The 23,016-nt window shown below is 47.5% G+C and overlaps 1 protein-coding gene across 1 annotated transcript in view; it reads right to left on the minus strand.

Annotated features, from left to right (window-relative positions):
- Nucleotides 1-23,016, minus strand: part of LOC141215208 (alpha-actinin-3) — a 119,438-nt gene that overhangs the window by 24,182 nt on the left and 72,240 nt on the right. Inside the window, exons 4-5 of the mRNA XM_073665507.1 lie at nucleotides 8,705-8,791; nucleotides 7,619-7,706 (exon numbers count right to left, since the gene is read on the minus strand). Coding sequence (XP_073521608.1) covers nucleotides 7,619-7,706; nucleotides 8,705-8,791 — 175 coding nt within the window. The remainder of the gene's footprint in view (nucleotides 1-7,618; nucleotides 7,707-8,704; nucleotides 8,792-23,016) is intronic.

Genomic DNA, 23,016 nt, shown 5'->3' on the forward strand with positions numbered 1-23,016 from the left:
TTCTGCCATGCCTGAGAATAATGTTAGCCACACCGTGGGGTAAAAATAGTTGTCCTGACTGATGTCAGCAGATGCACCCTGCAGTTTTCTCTCCTAAGCAGATTCCAGGGATGGTTGTCAGAATGAGGCAGAGCTTATTACAGCAGCCAAAGTCACATAACGTAAGGACAGGAATGGAGAGCTGTCTTTGATCCTGGGTATTGGGGATGAAGAATGTGTAAAGATTTTAGATCCTTGCCACCTAGTAAATCTGTCGCTCTTTAAAGCTAGGTAAAGGTTCGTAGAATTAGTCTATGTACACCACTAGTCTTTTTGCTGAGTTTTCTGAGCACAAACTTAGCGGAAACTCATAGTTTTTGAGGAGGATTTGGAGAGTTTCCGATCAGTTTCTGCTCCAAAAATTCCTCAAAAATCTCTGTGTGCATAAGACCTAACCCACAGTTTGTGATGGAGTTAAAAAAGGATTTCCTCTTAAATGTATGCATATCTACAATAAGGGTATGTTCTCATGGAGTCTTTTTGCAAAGTTTTAAGAAGAGAAACTGAGCAGAACCCCTACATTTTGGAGGGTTTTGAGTTTTTCAGGAGGATTTGGAGAGTTTCCACTCAGTTTCTGCTCCAAAAACTCCTTGGAAAAACTCAGTAGCCAAAGGAGTAAAAAAAAAGTAAAAACAACAAATCTGCCATCATATCCAAAAAGTTTAGAAACAGAACTCCAATTTTAGGAAATTTGGATTTGCCATGGACGTTCCACCATGGATTGTTTGCAGAAGACTTGCTGAAGAAATCTTAGAAGCTTAAAGGAGTCATCCAGCTCTGCTCACTTCTACATCGGAGATGAGAGGTGCCAATGACGTTACGACCCCCCACAAACCTGTCAAGACCTGCACATGATGTGTACATGTCCTTCTGTAATGAAAACGTCTTGGCAGGTGTGTGGAGTCGTCGCGTCATTGGCACCAATCACCTCCGATGAGGAAGTGAGCGGAAGTGAGCCAGATCTACACACAGATTAGCACCATCGTTATTTAATGAAGCTTATATATGGTGTGAGAAGGTCACTGCTAAAATACTGGAGGGGAGATATGTGTCACTGAGGATGTTTGCTTCAGTGATATGAATCTGGAAAAATGCTCCATCACACTAGGTGCTGAGAGGGGTTAATCTGCTATATTAAGGGCTGGGTTTTTGTGAACATCTGAAGAGTGGGTGGGAGGCTGTTCACCATATCTCCACCTCCAGGGTGTTGTCCAGAAAGTAAATATGGAGCCTTTGGATTCATATTTGTTTGGTGTTTCTGGAGATAAGATCTCCAGAGCTTTGCTCGTGTTAAAGAGAACTGAACCTTGTTTTGTTCACCTGAGTGGGCAGATGCCTCCAGCCACACAGACTGTACTGTATTTTTGTTTTCCTGTTATGCAAGAAGGGCCGTTTTTATTTTCCTAATTTTGGACTGGTTTATGCAGTATGTTTTTAATCAACCAGTTGAAAACTTAAATGGAAAGTGTTTCTGTGTCTATCTCTGTAAGAAGTCAAGTGAGTCGATCTACCACAATGGCTTTCCTGTTATGACCTGCAACATGTACTAAGGAAAGATAGGGGAAAGCTTTCCCTACAGTAAGACTAAGCTGAATCCCTACCATGTAGCGGGCTGCCTGTTCCTAGCAAACAGACCCGTCATAGTCCTCGGCTAGTCTGAACGAAGACCTATAGCATAAAGGGAGGGGTCCCTAAAAGAACTAAGGACTGGGACAAAAAAGGGACACCTCCTAAACAGAGAAGTTGTTGCAGAACACAAAAAGATAAACTGACAAAAAGGTACTAGAGGTCCCAGAAGGACCAAGCGAACTGACAGAAAAAGGCACCGAAGCACCTGGCTAGAGAGACAGTCAAACACTGAAGTCCAGCACAGCCAAAAGGACGGAGCTGGAATATAAAGGCAGATGGTCACGTGACCGCAAAACACAAGATGGAAAAAAACAAACAGGAGGGTTCTAACAGTACCCCCTCTTTTATGAGGATCCTCTGGATCCTCCAGGCCCAGGCCTATCCGGAAACCTTTTGTGGAAAGCTTTAACAAGCCTAGGAGCAGAGACATCATCCGTCCTTACCCAGGAGTTGTCTTCGGGACCGAAACCCTTCCAGGGGACAAGATACTGTAATCTCCCTCTATGCCATCTAGAATTCAAGATACAAGAAATTTCATATTCGCCGTCTTCCACCACAGGAGGAACTGTGACAGTGGTGTCCCTATCAGATACATCAGCCTTTTTCAACAAGAAAACATGAAACACAGGATTAATCTTCCAGGAAGTAGGGACATCCAACCTAACAGCAGACGGGTTAACAACCTGAAGCACTTTAAATGGACCCACAAACTAAGGACCCAGTTTTTTAGAGGGAATCCTCAACTGCAGGTTCTTTGAGGACAACCAAACCATGTCACCCACAGTAAACAAAACCTCCTTACGTTTCCTGTCAAAATACTTCTTGGACATCTTGTTAGCCTCTTGAAGGTTGCAACGTACATTAGACCAAACTCTCTCCAAATCACCGGAAAAATTCTCCTCCTCCGGCACCGCCGACCCCAATTTGGAGAACGAACCAAAAGACGGATGTCTCCCAGTGCAACAAAAAAAGGAGAACACCCAGCAGAGGAGGATGTATGATTGTTAAGAGCACATTCTGTGAGAGGCAGAAACTCAGACCACACCTCTTGATTGTCTGCCACAAAACAACGCAAAAACTGTTCAATATCCTGGTTCTTTCTTTCAGTCTGTCCATTAGACTCAGGATGATAACCAGACGAAAATGACAAATGGACTCCCAACCTGTCACAAAAAGCACGCCAAAAGCGAGCCACAAACTGAGGTCCTCTATCAGAAACAATATCCGTGGGAACGCCATTAAGCTTGACAATATCCTTAACAAACGCCTTAGCGAGTGTCTTGGCACAGGGCAACTTAATGAATGGAACCAAATGACACATCTTACTAAAACGGTCCACGACCACCCAGATGACAGTAAAACCCTCGGACACAGGAAGATCAGTAATAAAATCCTTTGTGAGATGCGTCCAAGACGCACTAGGAACCTCCAGAGGGCAAAGCAACCACGCAGCAGGAGTATGTGAAGCCTTTGACCTAGCACACACAGTACATTGACGCACCCACTTGATGACTTCTTTCTGCCATCCAGGCCACCAAAAACTGCGACTGATAAGTCTCTTAGTCTCAGAAATTCCTGGATGACCTGCCAACCGAGACTCATGACACTCCACAAACAAATCTCTCCTAAAGGCTCTAGGCACGAACAACCTCCCATGGGGAGTGTTTGATGGGGCATCATCTTGAGCTTTCAGAATCCCATCCTCCAAAATGGAGTCTAATACCGCCACCACAACTCCTTTCTGTAAAATGCTCTCCTCCTCGGCACCGACCGTAGGAGAGAAGCTGCAAGATAAAGCATCGGCTTTAACATTCTTAGTACCAGGGATATAGGTAACAGAAAAATGAAACCGAGAAAAAAAAAGTGCCCACCTAGCTTGACGGGCATTCAAGCGCTTGGCAGCATCCAGATAGATCAAATTCTTATGATCTGTGAACACCTGAATAGGAAATCTAGCGCCTTCCAAAAAATGACACCAATATTCAAACGCGAGTTTAATAGCCAACAACTCCCGATTTCTAACATCATAATTCAGTTCAGTTTCCGAAAAAATTTTCGAAAAGAAGGCACAAGGATGTACTCCACCCTTGTTCTCCTGAGACAAAACTGCTCCGACCCCCACTGATGAAGCATCGACCTCGACCAAAAAAGGCTTGGTCTCATCAGGCTGCATAAGGATAGGGGCAGAACTGAACCTCTCTTTGAGATACTCAAACGCTTCAATGGCCTCAGTAGTCCACTGGACCATATTCACACCTTTCCTGGTGAGATCGGTTAGAGGTTTAACAATTACAGAAAAATTCTTAATGAATTTCCTGTAATAATTGGCAAAACCCAAAAATCTCTATATAGATTTCAAACCCAATAGGCCTAGGCCATTCCTGCACAGCCTGAACCTTCACAGGGTCCATCTCAAAGCCCTCGCAGGAGACAATGTAGCCCAAAAAACTAATTTTCTGCACAGCGAACTCACATTTCTCCAACTTAGCAAAGAGTGAATTATCACTCAATAACTGCAAAACTTCACGTACACTCTGCCAATGGGACTCCAGATCTGGCGAATAAATCAAAATGTTATCCAAATACACAACCACATTCTTACCAATCAAAGGTCTCAGGATGTCATTAATAAGGTTCTGAAAAACTGCAGGTGCATTGGTAAGACCAAAAGGCATCACCAGATTCTCAAAATGACCTACCTGAGTGTTAAAAGCAGTTTTCCATTCATCACCCTCCTTCACTCGTAACAAATTGTATGGCCCCCGGAGATCAATTTTAGAGAACCACTTGGCCCCCACTAACTGGTTAAACAAGTCAGGAATTAACGGCAATGGGTAGGAATTGCGTACGGTAATCTTATTAATTTCACGAAAATCCAGACATGGACGTAAACCCCCGTCCTTTTTTTTAACAAAGAAAAATCCAACTGCCACAGGCGACTTAGAAGGTCCAATGTGACCAGCAGCCAGGCTAGTCTGTATGTACTCCTCCAAGGCCTTTCTTTCAGAGATAGTCAGATTAAACAATGACTCTTGGGAAGAGTAGCTCCCGGAATAAACTCAATGGCGCAATCATAATCCCTATGAGGAGGTAAAACTTGTGTCTCCTCCCCCGAAAAAAACCTCCAAAAATCTTGAATAGGTACCGGTAATTCCCCTTTTTCCACAGCCACAATGCGACCATTACAACATTTATCATAGCACTTCGGACTCCAAGATTTAATCACATTAGTAGACTAGTCCAGTAAAGGATTGTGCAGTTTTAACCAAGGCAAACCTAGAACGACTGGAGAGGGTAAATTATCTAAAACAACCAAGTCCAAAATTTCTTGGTGAACTCCATTGATAGTGAGGGGAAATGCAGCAACCTTGTGAGTAATACATTTCAAGGGAGTGTTATCAATTGCAATCACAGAAATAGGTGATGACAAAGGTTTGGATTTCAATTTAAGGTTTTCCAAAAACCCTTTATCAATCACATTAAGTGTTGAACCACAATCCACAAATACCTGAAATTCAATCAAATCTCCCTGCAGAGTAGTACTCCCAGAAAGAAATACTCCTGCAGAGCGTAAACAAGCTATACGGGCGTAACTGACCTTTTTTTTTTTTTTTAACTTAAATGAAGCTCACAATACTTAATCAAATGGCCAGCTTTACCACAATAAAGACACAATCCCTCAGCGAACCTTCGGCCTCTTTCCTGAGAGCGGAGTGACATCGCTCCAACCTCCATCAGTTCTCCGCCATCTGAGCAGATTTTCTGGGGACTAGGACCTGACATTACAGGAGTCTTTACCTCATTCAGCCTGAACCTCAGCCTCCTGTCCACACAAACAGCTAATTGCATGGCATCCTGCAGAGTCTCAGGTGCAGGGATTGCAATTAGCAGATCCTTAACCCTTTCACTCAGACCAGCAAGAAAAAAACATTTCAGCCAGGATCATTCCATTTAACTTCTGAAGCCCATCTTCTGAAGTGTGTGCAATAATTTTCAACATCACCTGACCCCTGATTCAAACGCCTGAGTTCTGCCTCAGCAGATGAGATTCTATCAGGATCGTCATATAATAGACCCATAGCAGAAAAAAATTCTTCGACAGACCTTAAGCATGGATCATTAGGTTGGAGAGAAAAGGCCCACCCATGTGGTTCATTGTGCAAAAGTGACATAATAAAACCAATGCGCTGTGATTCATTCCCAGAGGACCTTGGTCTCAAACGAAAATATAACAAACAAGCATTTTTAAAGGAAAAAAAATCTTGCTGTTTACCATAAAAAAACATCAGGCAGTCCTACCTTGGGTTCCACAAAATGCGCTCCAAACAGCTACTCACGTATCGCTGTAGCTCGGCCACCTCCAGAGACAATCCCTGCAGGTGTTGAGCCAAATCCTGGATGGAAACTACCAATCCCCGAATTTCTTTCCTTTTAGTTTTTTGGGCTGGACTTACTGTTATGATCTGCAACATGTACTAAGGAAAGATAGGGGAAAGCTGTCCCTACAGTAGGACTAAACTGAATCCCTACGATGTAGCGGGCTGCCTGTTCCTAGCGAACAGACCCGCCTTAGTCCTCGGCTAGTCTGAATGAAGACCTATAGCATAAAGGGAGGGGTCCCTAAAAGAACTAAGGACTGGGACAAAAAAGGGACACCTCCTAAACAGAGAAGTTGTTGCAGAACACAAAAAGATAAACTGACAAAAAGGTACTAGAGGTCCCAGAAGGACCAAGCGAACTGACAGAAAAATGCACCGAAGCACCTGGCTAGAGAGACAGTCAAACACTGAAGTCCAGCACAGCTAAAAGGGCGGAGCTGGAATATAAAGGCAGATGGTCACGTGACCGCAAAACACAAGATGGAAAAAAACAAACAGGAGGGTTCTAACAGTACCCCCTCTTTTATGAGGATCCTCTGGATCCTCCAGGCCCAGGCCTATCCGGAAACCTTTTGTGGAAAGGCAGATGGTCACGTGACTGCAAAACACAAGATGGAAAAAAAACAAACAGGAGTTTTCTAACATTTCCATCCTGAGTCTATGGCAACCATAGACTTGCTGTAGACTTGAATTTTACTATCTGATAGTTTTCACAACTATTGTACTGATTGGCGCAGTCTTATGTTACTGATATGTCAAAATGGCTGTCCATGGGACTACTAGAGGGCTTTTGTAGAGTGGGCAACCATCCATTGCTGTCACATCCCCTTTGCTATTGAGTGTTGGGTTCCTGATCAGTAGCACCCTCTTCCGAAAATCTGTCTTACTAGAATGTGAAAGGGTAAGCAAATGTCAACCCCAATTGAGTGGCAAAACTCTGTTCCATAATGGTGGGATTATTTCTCTGTTTCTATGATCCATAGTGGTGGGATTATAATCTTTGCCATGGGAATCAATGTCATATATGCATGCAGGGGAATTTTTCATTTATATTTAGGATCTTCTTGCTTGAATGTAGTATGTGCAGTGTTTGTAATTAGAATACGGACCCTTATTTGGGCCCCCTTATATGTGGCTCTATTATGGTCTTCTGTAATTGGCTAAAAGTGCTACTACTACTTTTTTTTACCAAAACATGTACTTTTGCCCAGTAAGACTGTCTAACCAGATCATCACATCCAGGATTTTGATAAGAAAAATTTGATTTTGCAACGAATAGAAAAAAAAGTAAAAATAATAATAAAAAATAATAATTCTTCAGAGCATCTACTAAATGACATGTAAAGGAATATATTGCTATCACAATTACTGGTGAGTTGGCGCACCAGTGAGGGATTTTCTATGTCTACTTCCCAGCTGTCATCATGTTACACAGGAGGTTTATATACTATTATTGCACAGAAGCCCCAGGTGTAATCTCCTGCTGTGACCGATATGATATTCGCTTCCTTTCCAAACATTTATATTGCTGCAAAATATTTGAGATTTGCTGTTCTTTCGTCTTATGTTACCTGATGTGGAAGTTCTGCACGTTGACATTCCTGTAAGGAGCAGTCTTTCTTTGACACCAGAGCAGCAATCCTTCTTTAGCGGATGTTTCTGGACAAGGACAATAATATAATAATGTCATAAAACAGGAGCAACCAAAGAACTATTACTTGTTCAGTGAAAAAAAAAAGGGATCGATAGGTGATAACTTACTGATCGTGGGGGACCCGTACCGATCGGCTCTTTTATCTCCATTAAAAGAGCGCGGCAATTGCATGATTGGCCACCACTCCGTTTATTCCATATGGGGCTGGCGAGTGCTGCGATCAGCTTTTTATCTGGCAGCCTCATAAAGAATGAATGGAGGGCCAGCCGGGCATTGGACCTGCCAAAGTATTTTGTAAGGGGGATAAAAGTGCAACATCAGAGATAAAAGTTGCCTGTTTTGCCGAATGGTGCGGGTCCCAGCAGTCAGACATCCGCAGATCAGTAAGTTATCACCTATCCTGCGGATAGGTAATAACTTGTTTTCACCAGAAATCCCCTTTAAGTACAGGAAAAACTTAAAGGGATTGTCCAGGCCTTAGGCTCTATGTGACTGCAGACTTGTAAATCCTCACAGCGTGCAGTGCGCACTGTGAGAGTTCTCCGGTATCAGCGGCAAGTTACTGCAATTATGTTATTTGCATTCATGCTGTCACGTGCAGACTAGACGTGTGCAGCCTCACTCAGTGCGAGCCCATTGAGTGAGGCCAGACACGACTGGTGAGAATGTGGCTGGAAGTATGCATTTTGCCCACTCCCGGCACCGGAGAATCCTTACAGCACGCAGTATGCACAATGTGAGGATTCACAAGTCTGCAGTCACAACGCCTTTCAGCTGGCTTAGACAACTAACTGAAATTAACATATATGTGATGCTTCTCAGGCAGCATGCCTTTCGTGACCAACATAGACTTGTATAGTAGTGATCAATGGCAGAGGTGATTTTAACCTTCAACTTCATAGCCCACAACAATACATAGCACATTAAAAAAAAATAAAAATACAAAAAAAAATAGAATCAACCAAACTGGTCTAACGTAAGGAATGAAATGTATTAATTTTACCTTCAACAGAAATGTCCTGAATAGCAAAACGCAGGATAATAGTCCAAATCATACCCAAGGTCATCTTCAAATTTCCATCAACAATTTCTGTAGAAAGGAAGAACACAATAAATCAGCAAATAAGGCTAAAGGTTTTATCCTGTATAATAATATGTATTTCATTAAATGGGCACTTTATTTTCAGACATCTTGATCTCATTTAATAGATAATGTAATAAAGTGACAATCTGCAAGTCACTCTATTTAAAATTTATGTTATTTACCCCCAAAAAATTACTCTAAATTGCCGGTCACTAGGTATCGCCATTCTAATTTGCTGTTCATTGTCAATTGTCAAGTGTAATCCGTCTCTAGCAGCAGAGATGACAAAAAAGATTACAGGAAGTGGGGGCATGGCTTTGTCACTCTATAGGAAGTGGGGACATGGCTTCGCCACTCTACAGCAAGTGAGGGCATGGCTTTGCCACTCTATAGGAAGTGGGGCAGGTTTTTGTCTCTGTACAGGAAGTTGGGGGCGTGGCTTTGTCTCCTGACAGGAAGTGGGGATGGGGGTTTGTTTCTTTACAGGAAGTGGGTGTGGGTTTATGTCTCTCTGTTCCTACTCTTCTGTAAATCTGAATATAGGCAAAAAAAAGAAGTGGGCTTTCAATTCCAGTCAAGCCATTAGACAATGGCATGCACAATGTATGCTGGAAAGCAAGAGAAGGGAATTGACAATGCTTATAGTACTGACAGAGTGGTGAAGGAGATAAACTACCCACCAAATAGGAGTGGATTACAAATTACAGAAAATGAGAACAGCTCCAGGATTGAGATCTCCATGTGATAAGGTTAGACACATGAGACTTACCAGCTCACACTGAAAAAGCTGGATCTGACTTCCTCTGTGGGCATTCTCTTTTCCCCCTGTATGATGCTACCTCCTTATGATTAGGCAACCTTATACAGGGGAAAAAATAAACGCCCCCCACAGAGAATAATCTCTGTTACTACCCCCTTAGTTGAAGGGAAAATTAGAATACTAGGTGACCTAAACCTTAGGAGCCAATATCTATGCAGTGGAAAGAAGAAATTAAAAAGGCAAAACTATTTTTTTATTCAGCTCTTCAGACCATTTATCTTGAAGTGGCCAGTTTACCATGCAAGAGGAGGTGGAAGGATCCCCTTACATTTCATGCCTCACTGCACAAAAAAAATAGTTTCAAGTAGACCCGTTGTGATGAACCTGTAGCCGCCATCTTGGTAATGATAAATCATATCCAGGGATGGCCACACTTCAGCAGCCCCCACCCTTGGGACCTTCTGTTAAAACGTCAACTAGATAGTTTCCCCCCATCCAGGCTCCTGTAAGATAAGAAGCCTACTTAACACTTGAATGCTAGGAGCTTCAAAGACTTCGAGAGGAAACACAGCCAGCAGGGGGGGGTGCTTCGTCTATCTGTACCTGACCATTTGTCCCATAGGACTAGTTTCTTTGTCTGTCACAAGCATGGAGGCATAAGATATAGAAACATGAAAAGTACACGCATGTTGCATGGGATGGGCCAATAAAAAAATATCACAGCGTCCCGGAGCCATTGCGCACACAAGCCTCCGCGGTAGACGTTTGTACGTGCTCTGGAAGCCAAGATATAGCGCGGAGCCATTCCTGAGGACCGTATGGTATCATAATTGATATCAAAAGGTCGGTTACGGCGGCCCGAATCCATGGGAACCCCTGGGGGTATCCTGAGACCATCCCAGAAGAAGTTATTGGGTTCCATAGAATTTGGGCTTCTGATCGAAGTTAGACCTGAGGGTGGAGACTGAGCCAGCTGACCTCACCAGCAGTGGGCGGGACGGGGCAGGTAAGATAGCAGGACAGACAAGAGACAAGTCAGTCTTGACCCAAGAGTGGGGTGCTGAACATCTGAGCACCAGCTGAGGCCACCAAGGGGAGGAGCAGTTTGACCATGCGGTGGTAGGCCTCAGCCTGTAACAAAGAACCGTGCCTGCGACCGCAGAATCCTCTCCCTGCGTCACAAGAAAATCAAGAAACCGGTAACTGATATGCTGTGGTGATTCTGTGTGTTGTATTCCATTGTTGTATAGTTTAGCCTGACCTTATACCTGTGTATATTTAGTTGTATATCGTGTATCTAGTGTATTATTATAATCAATTACCTCAAGTAATTGTGGGCCTGCCTTTTATTCTGCATAACGAACGCACGTCCGTGTGAGCTCGGCTCAAGCCAAAACGCTACCCAGGGTTGGTTCCTGACCCGATATAGGCCCATTCACGGACTGGGCGTATATCTAAAATAGGGACTGGTGGCAGCATACCAACTGGGGATTGGGGAAGGCTGGTAGTGACGGTCGGAGGTTCAGATATATATATTCCTGGCGCGGCCAAGGAAGATATATATACCGCCCTCACTACAGAGGGCCCCGATACCCAGTAGGTTACAGGACAGTCTCCCTGGCGACCGCTTATCCTAGGTGCAGTTCCTTGACTGACCTGAGGCTAAGAGGGCGCTAGCGAGTTGTGCTGTGTAGTGACGTTACGGTTTAGTGACGTTGAAGGGATAACACACTACCGTGTTCCCTGCGCTGGTTGCAGCTTCCTGGCACTACTTTCTCTAGGTGCAGTACCTTGACTGACCTGAGAGGTAAGGGGGCGCCAGAGAGCTGCACCCACCGGCCGGCTTTCATCACATTGGTGGCAGAGCGGTGGGATTGCAGAATAATAGTGTTGTGGGACCCCTACTCCCAGGCACTAAAGACTGCCAGTGGTAACTTCCACTGCTGGAGTCTTAAGGTCAGCCCAACGTTAGACGGTCAGGCTAAAAGTATAACAAGGTGTGTGCAAACTCAGGGTTGCAGCGGTGTCGGTTACCAAGATGGCAGACGGCACCAGGAGCAAGACCCTGCAAGAGGCTAATGCTACGGTCCGTGTGGCAGGAGGGGAGGACATTGTTACTCATGGCGAGGAGGAGTCCAGCCCGGGCACCTCAGGGAGCCAGTCCCCAGTATACGGTCCCGCAGTGGGCTGCCCACCACCTACCCAGCCCAGCCTGTCCAGATCACAAGCCCTTTTACAAGCGGCTATGGCAAGTCTCCAGTCTCATGGCGATGCCGTCTACAAAACCCTCCTGGCAGCATCAGAGAAGGCAGCGGAGGAGGAGCGCGAAGCTGCGGAGCGCCGGGAGGCTGCGGAGCGTGCAGAGCGGGCTGCAGAGCGCCGGGAGGCTGCGGAGCGTGAAGCTGCAGAGCGCCGGGAGGCTGCGGAGCGTGCAGAGCGAGCTGCGGAGCGCCAGCACCAACTGGACCTGGCCCAGCGGGGGCTTCCGCTAGAGCAACCAACCCATCAGGAGACCAAGTCGTCCAAAGTCCGAGCTGAGGACTTCCCTCTACTGGAGAAGGATGGGGACCTGGACTCCTTTCTGGTGGCATTTGAACGGACCTGTCTTCAGCACCATCTGGCCCGGGATCAGTGGGCCAGATACCTGACCCCCCGTTTGAGGGGTAAGTCCCTGGATGCCTTGGGGGACTTACCTGCCGGGGAGGTACAGAACTACGACTGCATCAAGCGGGCCCTGATCCGGCAGTACAACCTCACTCCCGAGTCGTACCGCCAGAAGTTCCGGAGCCTGCTGCGTGGCCCCAAGGACACCTGGACCGATCATATGCGGGCGCTGTTGAGAGCCGCAGAGCACTGGACCTCGGGTCTAGCGCTTACTACCCGCCAGGAGGTCCAGGAACTGTTCGTCACGGAGCAGTTCTTGTGGAACTGCCCAGAGGACCTCCGACAGTTCCTCCGTGACCGAAAACCAACAGGGGCTTCTGCTACAGCCGCCCTGGCAGACGAGTATGCCAATAACAGGGCGCCTGAGCTGAAGAAGTCTGCCAGCAGCACCTGGAGAGGGGGTAAGCCCAGTCATGCCCCTGTTTCCCCGGCCCCTAGAACACAAGGGGTGTATCCCCCTGTTGCCCTCTCCAGGCAAGGACCAGACGTAAGACGTTGTCATCTATGCAACAAACCAGGACACTTTAGGGCTGAGTGTCCCCAGCGCCAAAAGACCCCATCCCAGTCCCAGAGAGCGCCCAATGTTTTGTGTGTGGGAGGGGGTGGTGGTAGGTCCCTGGACAACATCCAACCCGTCACCATAGGCCGTTCTGCGGTCATGGGACTGCGGGACACGGGCGCTGAACGAACACTGGTACGGCCTGAGGTGGTGTCCCCCCAGGACTTGGTACCAGGAAAGACTCTTTCCGTCTCCGGGGTTGGAGGCGTGGAGCCGGCACTTCCCGTTGCCATGGTGTATTTGGACTGGGGTGCCGGAAGGGGGATGCGGGAGGTGGGAGTAACGCCAAATATTCCCGCAAATGTTTTATTAGGGACCGACTTGGGGCGTCTAGTATCGCAGTATGTACCCTCTGAACCCCCAAGTTCGGCCCCCCAAGAGTGTATTGATTTGTCTGCTGCTAATGCCAACCATGTTGTATGTAGTGTGTGTCCTGCTGAGGAGGAGGGAGTGAAACCTGAGGGTAACACCTGCACAGACACAACACAAACAGGGTTAGTGAAAGCAGGTGGGGAGTGTGGGGATGCCCGCAGAGGTGCTCAGCCGGCGTGCCGTGACCTCTTGTCCTCCGGTGAGGGAGGGGGCGGGCAGGATTCTGTAGAGGGAAGCTCAGGGATGGAGAGGGGGGCAGCTACCGGCAGTGTAGGGCTCCCAGGGGTATCCAGGCTGCTGAGTATAGGCCCACTGCAGGGGGAGGAACAGGCCATGGGAGGTGGGGGTGTCCCAAGAGAGGAGCCGCCAGGTAAGACCCCAGGGCAGGAGTTCCCCACATCCGAGATGTCCAAAGGCCTAGGAAGCCTGCCTGATCGGGCGGCTTGGTCAGAAACAGAGGGGAAGCAGGCACTACCCACGGTCACAGCGGTCATAGCCGCTGTCACCAGGAGTGGGAGCGCCGGAGCCCAAGGAGCCTTGCAGAGGTCCGACGGCTTCCCCACTTCTGACCAAGTGTCTGCCGGGTCAGACAGCGGCCAGGTGACATGCCCGGAGGGGCTGACAGAGGATGTGGCAGTTTCGTCGATTCTGGCCACATCAAGTCAGGAATTTCAGGCTGCGTTGGAAGCAGACGACAGCCTGAAAGCTCTCAAGGAACAGGCGGCACAGCCTCCCATGGAGTCAGACTGCGAGCGTGTGGTCTGGGACCAGGGACGGCTGTACCGGGTAACGGTCCAGCAGGGTTCACCGGAGGCGTGGCCCAGGGACCGACAGTTAGTGGTACCCTATCCGTTCAGGGCGGAATTGTTGCGGATCGCACACGAGATTCCGATGGCCGGACACCTAGGGATCGCTAAAACCAAGGCCAGGATAGCTCAGCATTTCTACTGGCCTGGGATGGGAGCCGCGGTGGGTGCCTACTGCCGTTCGTGTGACACCTGTCAGAGGGTGGGGAAGGCGGGGCCGCGCCCCAAAGCCCCACTGGTAACTCTGCCAATCATCGAAGAGCCTTTCTCGAGGGTCGCTGTGGATCTTATTGGACCTCTGTCCACTCCCAGCCACTCCGGGAAATGCTTCATACTCACGGTAGTGGACTATGCCACCCGGTACCCGGAAGCGGTAGCTTTGTCGTCCATTCGGGCCGACAAGGTGGCTACCGCCTTACTGGAGATCTTCTCCAGAGTGGGTTTCCCCCAAGAAATGCTCACCGACCGAGGGACCCAGTTCATGTCGCGGCTGATGGAGTCCCTCTGTAAGCAAATGCAGGTGCAACATCTGGTGGCCAGCCCGTATCACCCACAGACTAATGGCCTGTGTGAGCGGTTCAATGGCACCTTAAAGCAGATGCTTAAGATGTTGGTCGACTCCCACGGGAGAGACTGGGAGCGTTACCTCCCACACCTCCTATTTGCTTACCGGGAGGTTCCGCAGGCCTCAACGGGGTTCTCCCCCTTTGAGCTCCTGTACGGGCGACGGGTACGGGGCCCCCTGGCTCTGGTGAAGGAAGCATGGGAAGGGGATTTGGCCACCCCCGAGGTGTCGGTCATCGAGTATGTCGTGCGCCACCGGGACAGGATGATGGCCTTGGCAAAACTGGTGCAGGACAATATGGCCCAGGCCCAGGCCGACCAGAAGCGGTGGTACGACCAGAATGCTTGTGAGAGGACCTACCAGGTGGGTCAAAAGGTGTGGGTACTGGTCCCCGTACCACAGAACAAGCTTCAGGCAGCCTGGGAAGGTCCCTACTTCGTGCACCAGAAACTCAATGCCGTCACCTATCTGGTCACCCTGGATCACGCCCGTGGAAGGAGGAAGGCCTTCCACGTGAACATGATGAAGGCTCATCATGAGCGGGAAGCGACTGCCCACCCAGTGTGCAACCTTCCCGAGGAAGGAGAGGTAGAAACCCTCCTGGATCTGCTCACCCAAGCCAAGGCGGGTGGGTCCATCGAGGATGTGGGGGTTGGCCACCAGCTCACGGAGGACCAACGGTCCCAGCTGGGGACCACCCTGCACCCCTTCCGGGGGCTGTTCAGCAGCCTGCCCGGAAGGACTGAGATGGCTGTCCACGACGTGGACACTGGCGATCACCCGCCGATCCGGCGTTCAGCATATCGGGTCTCTTTCGAGGTGCAGGGAAACATGCGCCAAGAGATAGACGAGATGCTGAAGCTGGGGGTGATCCAGGCATCCAGCAGCGCGTGGGCCTCGCCTGTAGTCCTCGTACCAAAGAAGGACCGAACTACACGGTTCTGCGTGGACTACCGGGGGCTCAACGCTGCAACGGCCACCGATGCGTTCCCCATACCACGCATCGATGACCTGCTCGATCGGATGGCCGGGGCTAAGTACCTGACCATCATGGATCTGAGCCGGGGGTACTGGCAGATTCCTCTGACCCCCGCGGCAAGGGAACGCTCTGCCTTTATCACCCCTTTTGGACTGTACGAGTCCACAGTGATGCCATTCGGCATGAAGAATGCCCCTGCCACTTTTCAGCGGATGGTCAATACGCTGCTTGAGGGACTTGAAGGGTACGCGGCTGCGTACTTGGACGATATTGCAGTCTTCAGTCCCACTTGGGAGGATCACCTAGAGCACCTGCGGCAGGTGCTCGGTCGGATCCACCGGGCAGGCTTGACCATCAAGCCGGAAAAGTGCCAGCTGGGCATGAGTGAGGTCCTCTACCTGGGTCACCGGGTAGGCGGGGGGGTTCTGAAGCCAGAACCGGGGAAAGTGGATGCCATCGCATCCTGGCCCACTCCTAGGACCAAAAAGCAGGTGATGTCCTTCTTGGGGACCGCCGGGTACTATAGGAGGTTCGTCCCACACTATAGCACCCTGGCCAAGCCCCTGACGGACCTCACCAAGAAGAAGCTGCCCGTCGCAGTCGACTGGACAGTCGCCTGCGAGACAGCTTTCGGGGCACTCAAGGCCGCCCTAAGTAGCTCCCCTGTACTGCAAGCTGCCGACTTCGACCGGCCGTTTGTGGTACAGACCGACGCCAGTGACTTTGGCCTCGGTGCTGTGCTAAGTCAGGTCAACACGACAGGCCAGGAACATCCTGTCTTGTACCTGAGCAGGAAGCTACTGCCCCGGGAGGTGGCTTACTCCACGGTGGAAAAAGAATGCCTGGCAATTGTATGGGCCCTGCAGCGTCTGCAGCCCTACTTGTACGGGAGCCATTTCACCGTGGAGACGGACCACAACCCCCTCAGCTGGTTACACACGGTCTCTGGGTCGAATGGCAGGTTGCTACGCTGGAGCCTCGCTCTCCAGCAGTACCACTTCTCCATTCGCCACAGAAGAGGCCGTGACCACGGTAACGCTGACGGGTTATCCCGGCAAGGGGAGGGTGCAGAAGGACGCACGGGGGAACACAGGAATGTGCTACCCCCTCGCGCCCTCGTATAGGGGGAGGTGTGATGAACCTGTAGCCGCCATCTTGGTAATGATAAATCATATCCAGGGATGGCCACACTTCAGCAGCCCCCACCCTTGGGACCTTCTGTTAAAACGTCAACTAGATAGTTTCCCCCCATCCAGGCTCCTGTAAGATAAGAAGCCTACTTAACACTTGAATGCTAGGAGCTTCAAAGACTTCGAGAGGAAACACAGCCAGCAGGGGGGGGTGCTTCGTCTATCTGTACCTGACCATTTGTCCCATAGGACTAGTTTCTTTGTCTGTCACAAGCATGGAGGCATAAGATATAGAAACATGAAAAGTACACGCATGTTGCATGGGATGGGCCAATAAAAAAATATCACAGCGTCCCGGAGCCATTGCGCACACAAGCCTCCGCGGTAGACGTTTGTACGTGCTCTGGAAGCCAAGATATAGCGCGGAGCCATTCCTGAGGACCGTATGGTATCATAATTGATATCAAAAGGTCGGTTACGGCGGCCCGAATCCATGGGAACCCCTGGGGGTATCCTGAGACCATCCCAGAAGAAGTTATTGGGTTCCATAGAATTTGGGCTTCTGATCGAAGTTAGACCTGAGGGTGGAGACTGAGCCAGCTGACCTCACCAGCAGTGGGCGGGACGGGGCAGGTAAGATAGCAGGACAGACAAGAGACAAGTCAGTCTTGACCCAAGAGTGGGGTGCTGAACATCTGAGCACCAGCTGAGGCCACCAAGGGGAGGAGCAGTTTGACCATGCGGTGGTAGGCCTCAGCCTGTAACAAAGAACCGTGCCTGCGACCGCAGAATCCTCTCCCTGCGTCACAAGAAAATCAAGAAACCGGTAACTGATATGCTGTGGTGATTCTGTGTGTTGTATTCCATTGTTGTATAGTTTAGCCTGACCTTATACCTGTGTATATTTAGTTGTATATCGTGTATCTAGTGTATTATTATAATCAATTACCTCAAGTAATTGTGGGCCTGCCTTTTATTCTGCATAACGAACGCACGTCCGTGTGAGCTCGGCTCAAGCCAAAACGCTACCCAGGGTTGGTTCCTGACCCGATATAGGCCCATTCACGGACTGGGCGTATATCTAAAATAGGGACTGGTGGCAGCATACCAACTGGGGATTGGGGAAGGCTGGTAGTGACGGTCGGAGGTTCAGATATATATATTCCTGGCGCGGCCAAGGAAGATATATATACCGCCCTCACTACAGAGGGCCCCGATACCCAGTAGGTTACAGGACAGTCTCCCTGGCGACCGCTTATCCTAGGTGCAGTTCCTTGACTGACCTGAGGCTAAGAGGGCGCTAGCGAGTTGTGCTGTGTAGTGACGTTACGGTTTAGTGACGTTGAAGGGATAACACACTACCGTGTTCCCTGCGCTGGTTGCAGCTTCCTGGCACTACTTTCTCTAGGTGCAGTACCTTGACTGACCTGAGAGGTAAGGGGGCGCCAGAGAGCTGCACCCACCGGCCGGCTTTCATCACACCCGTTATCAGAATTTTTGTGCTCAAACAGGGGACATTGTGCTGTAGTAACGGACGAGTTTGGAGGGCACCACCCGATAAATGGGATCTACATGCAACATGCCTTAAACAGACTCTGCATGTACCAAGGAAGAAAAGACGGCATGTAACTGAGCAGTGATCACCTAAAAAATATATACATATATATCTCAGATAGTATATAGAGAAGTACAAAAATACACCAATTTATTTTTATATATATAGGCACATATACAGAGTCGTGAACATACCAAAAACCTTAAATCACAAGTAAAAAATCTAGTGGAGAGTCCACTGATTATACATCCATCTACTTTAGAAACCTTTCAACATGATCATAAGAATAAATAAGAATCAAAAATCCATATACCCACACAGGCTAATGTGGCGCCCCTGAGGGTTCGGTCGCCACAGAGGTATTGCATCTCATCCAGAGGTGTGGTATCTCACTCTCACGTAAGGAAGGAGTACTGCCTGGGACCCTAACACCTGCATTCACTACACCACATTTCCGGGGGACAGGGCGAGATTGCTCCTATGGGAGAGCACAGTCCCTGATCCCTGGCTGGAGTGGGGAGGAACCACTTAGAGAGGGGGAACTATGTAGTGGATGGGGTGGAGGACGTAGATCCTGGGAGCACTTGAGTAGGTGTGGCGCCCCTGAGGGTTCGACCGCCACAGGGATGCTGCACTTCTCTAATGGAGTGTAGTGTTCCTCCTCTGAGGTAAGAACAGTGCGATGGTCAGGACTAGAGATGAGCGTTGTTCTACTCGAACTGTTCGCCAATCTCAAATTCGAGCTGTTTTGGGCGGTGTTCGAGCCGTTCGGCGAACACGAACAATTTGATAAAAATTCGGCTGTTCGAGGTTATGTTCGATAACTGTTCGTGCACCAAAATCATAACTGGATTTTTTCTCAGTAATGATGAAAATTAATGTTAATACGCAGTTTGAGTGTACAGCGGGGTGGGGGGAGGGGCATGGGATGGATCTCTGCAGGAACAATGAAGATCTCCATTTTTTTTTCTCTTTCCCGCATTTGCAGTGGGGAGGTGCAATCTGTCAGCCTATCAGCAGCGCACACACGGAGCGAAGTGCTTTTTTTCACACAAGCAAGGGCATGTGTCATTGGCAGTGTATGTCACATGTCCTTGCCCTATAAGACCAAGCCATTTTCCCCGTCGCCACCATTTTCTCACTGCTGCAGCTGCGTGTTAGACGGCACCGCTGTTGCTGTGTGCGCTATACCTTGTTAATTTCAAGCCAATTTTCGCACAAATATACAGATAGCTTGGGAGTAGGGAATAGTTGTGATTGCAGTCCTTTTAAGGACTAGGTTACAGCATTTCCTACGACTTTTATCAGGGAGGTCTGTGCTCTTAAATAGATAGGTTGTGGGAGTAAAGACTAATTGTAATTGGAGTCCTTTTCAGGACTAGGTTACATCAGTTCCTATCAGTTTTTGCCAGGCAGGTCTGTGCCAGTGCTGTGCAAGTTTTTTTCACAGCATTTGGCTGAATCTAGCAAAGCTAATCCTTTTTGGCCTATTGCAGAGTGTGTTAGTCAGTGGAGTAGCCTATCTGTGCTGCAAGATATACCACCTGTGTATAGAATACCAATTTTTTTACTGCACCTAGTGAAGTAAAATCTTTTGGGCATAGCATCATTCTATTAGTCCATCTATACTGACCTCCATCAGGTTGCAAATTAAAAATAATTTTTATCTGCATCTACAGTACCTCTGAAAAAATATTTGGGCTTCTAGCTGTGTGTGGGACTTGTTGTATTAGTCCATCTATACTGACCTCCATCAGGTTGCAAACTGAATATATTTTTTTCTGCATCTACCTCTGAAAAAATATTGGGCTTCTAGCTGTGTGTGGGTCTTGTTCTATTAATCCATCTATACTGACCTCCATCAGGTTGCAAACTGAATATAATTTTTTTCTGCATCTAGCTCTGAAAAAATATTTGGCCTTCTAGCAGTGTGTCGGACTTTCTCTATTAGTCCATCTATACTGACCTCCATCAGGTTGCAAATTAAAAATAATTTTTATCTGCATCTACAGTACCTCTGAAAAAATATTTGGGCTTCTAGCTGTGTGTGGGACTTGTTGTATTAGTCCATCTATACTGACCTCCATCAGGTTGCAAATTAAAAATAATTTTTATCTGCATCTACAGTACCTCTGAAAAAATATTTGGGCTTCTAGCTGTGTGTGGGACTTGTTGTATTAGTCCATCTATACTGACCTCCATCAGGTTGCAAACTGAATATATTTTTTTCTGCATCTACCTCTGAAAAAATATTTGGGCTTCTAGCTGTGTGTGGGACTTGTTGTATTAGTCCATCTATACTGACCTCCATCAGGTTGCAAACTGAATATATTTTTTTCTGCATCTACCTCTGAAAAAATATTTGGGCTTCTAGCTGTGTGTGGGACTTGTTGTATTAGTCCATCTATACTGACCTCCATCAGGTTGCAAACTGAATATATTTTTTTCTGCATCTACCTCTGAAAAAATATTTGGGCTTCTAGCTGTGTGTGGGACTTGTTGTATTAGTCCATCTATACTGACCTCCATCAGGTTGCAAATTAAAAATAATTTGTATCTGCATCTACAGTACCTCTGAAAAAATATTTGGGCTTCTAGCTGTGTGTGGGACTTGTTGTATTAGTCCATCTATACTGACCTCCATCAGGTTGCAAGTTAAAAATAATTTTTATCTGCATCTACAGTACCTCTGAAAAAATATTTGGGCTTCTAGCTGTGTGTGGGACTTGTTGTATTAGTCCATCTATACTGACCTCCATCAGGTTGCAAACTGAATATATTTTTTTCTGCATCTACCTCTGAAAAAATATTGGGCTTCTAGCTGTGTGTGGGTCTTGTTCTATTAATCCATCTATACTGACCTCCATCAGGTTGCAAACTGAATATAATTTTTTTCTGCATCTAGCTCTGAAAAAATATTTGGCCTTCTAGCAGTGTGTCGGACTTTCTCTATTAGTCCATCTATACTGACCTCCATCAGGTTGCAAATTAAAAATAATTTTTATCTGCATCTACAGTACCTCTGAAAAAATATTTGGGCTTCTAGCTGTGTGTGGGACTTGTTGTATTAGTCCATCTATACTGACCTCCATCAGGTTGCAAATTAAAAATAATTTGTATCTGCATCTACAGTACCTCTGAAAAAATATTTGGGCTTCTAGCTGTGTGTGGGACTTGTTGTATTAGTCCATCTATACTGACCTCCATCAGGTTGCAAACTGAATATATTTTTTTCTGCATCTACCTCTGAAAAAATATTTGGTCTTCTAGCTGTGTGTGGGACTTGTTGTATTAGTCCATCTATACTGACCTCCATCAGGTTGCAAATTAAAAATAATTTGTATCTGCATCTACAGTACCTCTGAAAAAATATTTGGGCTTCTAGCTGTGTGTGGGACTTGTTGTATTAGTCCATCTATACTGACCTCCATCAGGTTGCAAACTGAATATATTTTTTTCTGCATCTACTTCTGAAAAAATATTTGGGCTTCTAGCTGTGTGTGGGACTTGTTGTATTAGTCCATCTATACTGACCTCCATCAGGTTGCAAATTAAAAATAATTTGTATCTGCATCTACAGTACCTCTGAAAAAATATTTGGGCTTCTAGCTGTGTGTGGGACTTGTTGTATTAGTCCATCTATACTGACCTCCATCAGGTTGCAAACTGAATATATTTTTTTCTGCATCTACCTCTGAAAAAATATTGGGCTTCTAGCTGTGTGTGGGTCTTGTTCTATTAATCCATCTATACTGACCTCCATCAGGTTGCAAACTGAATATAATTTTTTTCTGCATCTAGCTCTGAAAAAATATTTGGCCTTCTAGCAGTGTGTCGGACTTTCTCTATTAGTCCATCTATACTGACCTCCATCAGGTTGCAAATTAAAAATAATTTTTATCTGCATCTACAGTACCTCTGAAAAAATATTTGGGCTTCTAGCTGTGTGTGGGACTTGTTGTATTAGTCCATCTATACTGACCTCCATCAGGTTGCAAATTAAAAATAATTTGTATCTGCATCTACAGTACCTCTGAAAAAATATTTGGGCTTCTAGCTGTGTGTGGGACTTGTTGTATTAGTCCATCTATACTGACCTCCATCAGGTTGCAAACTGAATATATTTTTTTCTGCATCTACCTCTGAAAAAATATTTGGTCTTCTAGCTGTGTGTGGGACTTGTTGTATTAGTCCATCTATACTGACCTCCATCAGGTTGCAAATTAAAAATAATTTGTATCTGCATCTACAGTACCTCTGAAAAAATATTTGGGCTTCTAGCTGTGTGTGGGACTTGTTGTATTAGTCCATCTATACTGACCTCCATCAGGTTGTGTGACACCCCAGGGGTCTGGTTGCCACAGTGATAGAGATATTACGTCTGAGAGCAGGTGGGAGGTCTCTTGGTCAGGGATCCTATGCATGCCACACCTCCTGCCCAGTCCTGGGAGGGGAAGAACTTCCCCTATATAAACCTAGGGCTGAGGCAGGGTTAGTGAGTAGAGAAGAAGTAGAGAAGAGAAGCAGCATAGGAAGAAACAACAGGAGCTCTGTGGGAGCAGTGCTACAAGGAGTCAGGGGCTGGCAGCTGCAGAGCTCGCTCTGACTGAGAAGTTATCACCGGACCCGGAGTCCGAGGCTGTGGGGATTAACTCCTATCCAGCAGCAGAAACCGACCGGCAGGGGATTGCAGGTCCTCTGGCCCAGAAACCCGAAGGCACGGTCACACGCGTGGGACCAGCACCGCCGTCGTGGAGCGAAAGCTACTAGAAGGCCCCCGAGTCACCGGCCATACGGGTGAGCACCACACGGTACACTCAGGGACGTGGGCTACTTATACC

Source organism: Phyllobates terribilis, unplaced genomic scaffold (assembly GCF_046119375.1).
Source record: "Phyllobates terribilis strain yellow unplaced genomic scaffold, ASM4611937v1 Scaffold_231__1_contigs__length_3143052, whole genome shotgun sequence".
Lineage (NCBI taxonomy): Eukaryota > Metazoa > Chordata > Amphibia > Anura > Dendrobatidae > Phyllobates > Phyllobates terribilis.